The following is a 7,042-nucleotide window of genomic DNA, read 5'->3' as shown; positions in this document are numbered from 1 at the left end:
TGAAAATCTTAGCTCAAACAGCTTCAAAACCTGTTTGCCCAGCACGGGGATGGATATTGAAGTCTCTAAGATAACGCCGTAAATATGTGTGTCTGAGTCTTCTATCAAAACTTACAGCTATTTATATGAAGTTGTACAAAAACGCTTTATTTCGTCAAGACAGTGCGTTTCCTACGATTACATGCATTTGAATGGGGGAATTCGCCCGAAACAAAGTATAGGTTTTCATTATGTGAATAACTTGAAATCTTAGCTCAAACAGCTTCAAAACCTGTTTGCCCAGCACGGGGATCTTGAATTGTATAAGAGAAAGCCACAAATATGTGTGTATGCTTCTTCTATCAAGACTTACAGCTATTTATATGAAGTTGTACAAAAACGCTTTATTTCGTCAAGACAGTGCGTTTCCTACGATTACATGCATTTGAATGGGGCAATTCGCCCAAAACAAAGTATAGGTTTTCATTATGTGAATAACTTGAAAATCTTAGCTCAAACAGCTACAAAACCTGTTTGCCCAGCACGGGGATGGATATTGAATTCTATAAGATAACGCCGTAAATATGTGTGTCTGAGTCTTCTATCAAAACTTACAGCTATTTATATGAAGTTGTACAAAAACGCTTTATTTCGTCAAGACAGTGCGTTTCCTACACTGTAAAAAAAAAAACGTTGCGAAAACTTAAAAACTCAAGGCAACCCACTGCATTTATGTTTTTAGGTTCTGATCGATAACTTATAATTTCAAGTTTAGGAGCAAAGTTGTTTCAGCTAATGTTTTTGTGTTTACAAAATTAATAATTGTGCTTTTTCTTAACTCATATTTTATTGTTTTGGCAACGTATTTCCTAAAGTTTACACAAGGTATTAGTTTTAGTTTTGGCAACGTATTTCCTAAAGTTTACACAAGGTATTAGTTTTAGTTTTGGCAACGTATTTCCTAAAGTTTACACAACATATTTTTTTTTGTTTTGCCAATCAATTTCCTAAAGTTTAGAAAAAGTATCTTTTATAGTTTTCATGAGGTGCTCCCTGTTGTACCAATGAATGTTTACACAGTTGATTTTCAAATAACTTTGTGTTCAAACACAACTGCACCACTGACAATGTTGACTTTTGAGATCAGCCATTTTTAAACATACTGACAACATTCAGCCACAAATAAAGTCCTTCCAAAAACACAAAAGTCAAATTTTTGTAACAAATGTTACTCATCCAATTTTAAAGGTGTGGTATTGTCAGACAGAATATCAAACCTATCTTGATAGATAGTCACTAACAAACAGATTCAAAACACAGACGGCAGGAACTTTTATCTGGTTTCCATACAGCAAACAACTTTCAAACAAATTTTTCCACCACTTGTCTTTTAATAGTAATGGTATCAACACTCCAATTTCCTCTGAAGTTCAGTATTGCGCCACATTTGTTCTAAAACTAGTACAAATGTACCTAAAACCAGATTATAAAAATTGTTTAAAACAGTTCAAGTTAGAATAAACCCTTTCAACATTTTATAAAAACTTGTTGTACATGAAATCTGCAATCAGCCATGCAAGCTACATAAAGTAAAGTTAGAACAGAAGAGTGATTCAGAACTTTCTGCACCTTACCGTTTTCTTAAAGCCAGAAATTAACTTTTTTCGGAGGAACTTACCACAAAACGCAAAAACTATAAATCAAAACAAATTGCTGCATTCTGTTTTACACAAGTTGCATTTGAGTTGAACATGTTGTCAAATAGGTTAGACTTTGGTTAAGAGCTTGGTTTTGAAGCTTCTAACCCTCTGGGAACAGGTAGATGTCAACTCCATAAAAATGTGTTGCACAGCTTCAAATGTGTACTTGAGTTCTTTGGGAAACTCCATGTTGAGCCCATAAAGTAGGCCAAACAGGTAGGCAAAGGCAGTGGGAAGGTCTGGCAGATCATCAAGAATAATGTCCTCTTCCAAAACAATGGCAGTGTTGACCACTGTGGACTGCGAGTTGGGTCCCACGTAGTCCTCCAGAACAGTGAGGATGCCCACCGTAACACCTCGGGTTGCCCTCTCAACTGGATCTGTATCCTATGCAAAATAAAAAACAGTACATATAAGTCTCTGAAAACCAAAACTGAAGATTGAGTAGATTTGCATGCTCACCAGACATGTTAAGAAGAGTTTGGTCTCGTCGTCGCGAACAAATATCGGTAACCCTTCCAAACTGATGGTTCGTCGATGCTGGACTATGTTTGAGACCTAAAACAAGGAAATCAAATAAGACTCAGTCTCATTTATAAACCTACCATTTTGTTTTTCAAACACATTAAGTGTTGTTGCTAAAACTACAGCCTTAAGAAATAAGATGTTGAAATGAGTTATTCCAGATAATTGCTCATGGTTTTGTCAGGGTTTTTTTTGTTTTTTTTAAGTAATTTTGATGTGCAACAAATGTAGCACACTTATTACAACATTTATAACAAAGTGCCATGAGTGGGATGAGAATTGAACTGTCTGTCATGACCTGCCATCTGCCAAACACACAGCGCTGCTTGTTAGCTTATAATCCCATTCAGGACACACTTTTTGAAAACTAACAATTTTTACATCAATTTAGTAAATATTTAATAAAGTATCTTTTGTTACAGTGGGAACTTTAGGTTCCTCATAAACCAGACACAAATACATTTTATATATTACCTGTTCATCAAACTTCTGCAACAGGGAATCCATGTCATTGCGGAAAGCAGCTTTTCTAATTCGATACAGCTTAATCAGCCGAAGTGAGTAAGTGTCGAGGGCAGTCATGAAGGTCCCCATGAGATCCTTGGTGGTAATGCGTGAGAATTCCGCACAAATCTACAAAGCAACAAAAAAAAATATAGAAGAAAACTTTTAAAGGTACATTATATAAAAATCACATTGTTTTCAAATTTGGTTAACACAGCTTAATTTCAAAACATTTAGTTAGTCTCGGTTGATCTCTGTGGCTCAGGGGGTTGGGAAGCGTATCTGTAACCGGAAGGTCGCCGGTTCGATTCCCGGGCTCTGTCCTGGTCGTTGTGTCCTTGGGCAACACACTTTACCCTACCGCCTACTGGTGTTGGCCAGAGGGGCCGATGGCGCGATATGGCAGCCTCGCTTCTGTCAGTCTGCCCCAGGGCAGCTGTGGCTACAACCGTAGCTTTCCTCCACCAGTGTGTGAATGCGAGAGTGAATGAATAATGGTATTGTAAAGCGCTTTGGGTGCCTTGAAAAGCGCTATATAAATCCAATCTATTATTATTATTATTATTATCATCATCATCTATTGGTCAGGCCTTGATTGGATTTAGTGGTGGTACAAATTATAACTGACGCATTAAAAAAAAGAAAAAGAAAAATCTGATTGGCAGATTTTACAGTAAGTCTATAGAATACCTAATCAAATGTTGATAAGACAAAATAATGGTTTCAATTGTTACAGGATGCATTGCAGAAAATAAATAAATCAATAAATTGTATTTTAAATTCATTGCAAAAAATTTTATTAATTTTATAGTTATGTAAGAATGAAGTAAGAATAACATCCTGTGGTCAAATTTGGATACTTTCATAACACGCAAGTGACTTTCTCAATCCTGTTCTGTGAGTTTCATGGCTGTTGCCTGCTAAGGGTCACCACCAAAAGATTCTGGATGCCCAGTGAAGACAAGTCATTGCGGCGACCGTGGTTCAGGGGGTTGGGAAGCTCATCTGTAACCGGAAGGATGCTGGTTCTATCCCCCAGCTCTCTCTGTCCTGGTCGTTGTGTCCTTGGGCAAGACCCTTTACCCTACCGCTTACTGGTGTTGGCCAGAGGGGCCAATGGCGCGATATGGCAGCGTCGCTTCTGTCAGTCTACCCCAGGGCAGCTGTGGCTACAACTGTGGTTTCCCTGCACGGATGTGTTAATGTGAGAGTGAATGAGTAGTGGAATTGTAAAGCGCTTTGGGTGCCCAGAGAAGAGCAAAATAAAAGCAATCCGTTATTATACACAGTAAGTTGACAAGTAAATAGATTTCACTTCAATAGAGTTGTTGGTAATACCAAAATTAGCTTCATATTTTTAGAGCCAACTATTTTTTTATATTATATATACCATTAGCATTGTTAGCTCAACGGTAGCCTTCAACCTTTTCTACAAGATATTGGAGTGATACAAACAGATGCTTCTCAAGGGCACAAGAAATGGAGCTCACGTTCATTTACTCACCCAGACAAGTTTCGAGGCATTTGGAGTTGTTCAGAAGAAATTTTAAAGGTCCTATATCATGTAAAAATCAACTTTTTGGAGCTTTTGAACGCATTTTAATGTTATTTCCTTAGATTAAAAACCCTCCAGAGTGGTTTTTGGCTTAATTCAGGCATTTCTTAGTTGTCACAGTGAATCCTTTCCCCATAACCGTGGCTCAGCTCTCTCCTGCAAAACGACTGACTCGTAACATTGGGATTAAAATTTCTTTCCAACAACTCCAAATGCCTTGAAATTTGTCTGCATGAATAAATGAACGTTTTCCATTCTAGAAATAAGACCACACTGAAAAAAACAAAACAAAAAAACCCCAGAAGTTTTCCTTTAAATATTTAAGAGATTATCTTACCTGTTCTTTCAAGAAGAGAGCTGGCCATCTGAGCTGCATTTCCTTGACCAAGGGCTGCATCTCCACAACTTCTTTCCTCCTGAGAGAGAATGTGATGTCCATCTTTTGGGTGATGAGTGCCATGTTCTTATCCCTCTTCTTCATTTCATCTTCCAAAATGCATCTTTCATTTTCAAGAGACTCATCATTGTAGTTTTCTGGGACATCAGGGATAAAGTTGACTTCACCTCGCTTTGGTTTCTTTAAGGAAAATCTATTTGAGCCACTGTCATCTTCTTCCCCTCTTCTTTTTCGATTGACTGCAACTTCACTACATCCAGCTTGACTTAGCTTGGAACGGTAGTTGCCAAGCTTGAACTTAATGCTTGTTGCCCAACCATCATATCCTGTGCCATTGCCAGGCTCTTTGAGGCAGGGATGTTTGGAAACTAGCTCCTGTGCAACAGATGTTATTTCATTCTTGTCAGGGTAGGCTTTGATTGCAAACATTTCTTGTGCCAGCTTGTGTAGAATTTCCATCTTGATGTCTCTTGTTACACTTAAATTTGCCCCTGCTTTCTCATATACCTCATTGCCCTTGCGAAGTTTTAACGCTACATCATAGGAAAAGGTTGGGATAGGAAATGGATTTGGCCACTGTGAAGTGCTACGCATGTAGGTCTGGGTGGATGAGGATGGGCTGAAAGAAGATGCTGAACTCACACTGGCTGCATCAATAGATGAGATAGCGCTATGATCAGATGGAGTCTGTGGTGGCGAGGCTGATGCATTTTCCTCCCAAATGAGGTGCAACACTGCCCGTCCAGCAGGTAGCTCATTAATATCCATCAGGTTGCAAAGTGCGTTCCCAAAATCTGGGTCTTCATATTGTATTGCAAAGTCACCTTCAAGTTCAAGCTTTGCTTGTAGTTCATCTTGAAGCTGCTTCACAGATTCTGGAACAGTGGACAGTTGGATTTTTCTGATAAGTTTTGGACTGACGTGGACTCGCAGTAACAGGGCCTGTGAAGACAAACCAAAGAAGGGCGCAATTCTAAATAATTGACAAATTCAAAGTAATCAACTGAAAACTATTTAAGAATAATACATACCATCACTTTCAATGCAGGAGGCACGTAACAGGTGTCACCATCAGTTGTCCAGCTACGCAGTATTCAGCTAAAGGGTGGTAATCATTCAAATCTTCTGGGTCAAGTATTTCCAGATCTTTGTAGCTGCTGTCAAGCCGATATGATCTGTAGTGTTCCATAAACCAAAAGGAGAGCTTTGTAGCAACAAATGACACTTTCCCAGAGTCTACCAAAATGTTCAGTATCTTGTAGAATTCAGGCAGTCCACTCAGTTGTCCTGATGAAATGATCATGCCTTTAACATACTGGGTCCCATACAGATAAACACATTTAGCAAATGACACAGCTTTTACCTGTGGATATTTCAGTTTCAAGCACTTCTGAAGATTTTCATTCAAGAAACAGATGTCAACTGTGTCAATATTATCAACATGCAGACTTTGTTTAAAAAGACTGTGACCATCTAAGAAGTATGCCATCATTTGTTGATGCTTTGAAGAAAGTGTTAGTAGTATATTCTTAAAGCATTGGACATCATGCACAGTTTTCTTGAAAAAGTTGTGCTTAGATTCAAATCGAATAGTCCACAAATCAACTAAGGGACCAAAACAACGCACAAGATGACTATAATGTTCAATATAATGGTGTTTTGGCTTCAAATTAAAATCAGGAAAAGTCTCTATCAGTAGTCGTCGATGATCCAATATTTTGGTGTCCAAGTATGACAATATTTCTTCAGATAGAGTTGTCGAGACAACAATCTCAACAAGCTCCTTAAGGTCCATCAATACTTCCCATGATGGCTCATGTTCTGGTATACTGGTCCCAATGATAAAAGGCAGCAAACGCAAAAGTGTCCAGTTTTCATGTCCATTGCCACTCACTCTTCCTGTTCCAAAACTGGCTTTTGTAATTTGTTGTGGCTTGTTGAGCTTATCAGAGAATTTATATGGAAATGATTTTATACGTTTGTTTAGTCCTTCAAATGTAATAAAACCCTTTTTGATTAAATCTTGAAGACACAAACACAATTCCACAGGGACAACACCTTCAAAGAAATCATGTAATATATCTGGAGGAAATCCAGTGACTGGATGAAAATAGGACAACGCACTTAAGGCACAGGAACCTTTGACACCACACACACTTTGTCTTTGACCATCCTCAAGCTCTTCTAGAAAAATGTTATGCTGTTCCACAGTTCTTAATGGAAATTCTGTAGGATCAAGAGCTGCAATCTGATGTTTATCAATACTACAAAATCGACAAAATTTGTCAACATTAAAGGACTCCAAAAAGCCTGCAAGGCTGTGAGCCCCAAGGTTATCTGCACAGACACAAAATACAGTTCCCTTTAAAAAACTATTTAAAG

At 38.2% G+C, this 7,042-nt stretch overlaps 1 protein-coding gene across 1 annotated transcript; it reads right to left on the bottom strand.

The window, feature by feature from the left end:
- Positions 1-1,381: 1,381 nt before the first annotated feature.
- LOC148101150 (uncharacterized) lies at positions 1,382-5,895 on the bottom strand. Its single transcript, XM_087845567.1, has 5 exons — positions 5,692-5,895; positions 4,601-5,602; positions 2,679-2,837; positions 2,142-2,237; positions 1,382-2,066 (listed from the first exon to the last, which is right to left on the bottom strand). The coding sequence occupies exons 1-5, from the start codon at positions 5,692-5,694 to the stop codon at positions 1,746-1,748; spliced, it is 1,581 nt and encodes a 526-aa protein (XP_087701693.1). The 5' UTR covers positions 5,695-5,895; the 3' UTR covers positions 1,382-1,745.
- Positions 5,896-7,042: the final 1,147 nt, after the last annotated feature.

Source organism: Neolamprologus brichardi, chromosome 9 (genome assembly GCF_056152115.1).
Source record: "Neolamprologus brichardi isolate AB-2024 chromosome 9, ASM5615211v1, whole genome shotgun sequence".
NCBI classification, from domain to species: domain Eukaryota; kingdom Metazoa; phylum Chordata; class Actinopteri; order Cichliformes; family Cichlidae; genus Neolamprologus; species Neolamprologus brichardi.
The sequence above is the reverse complement of the archived record's forward strand: the minus strand, read 5'-3'. Positions and strand labels throughout refer to the sequence as shown.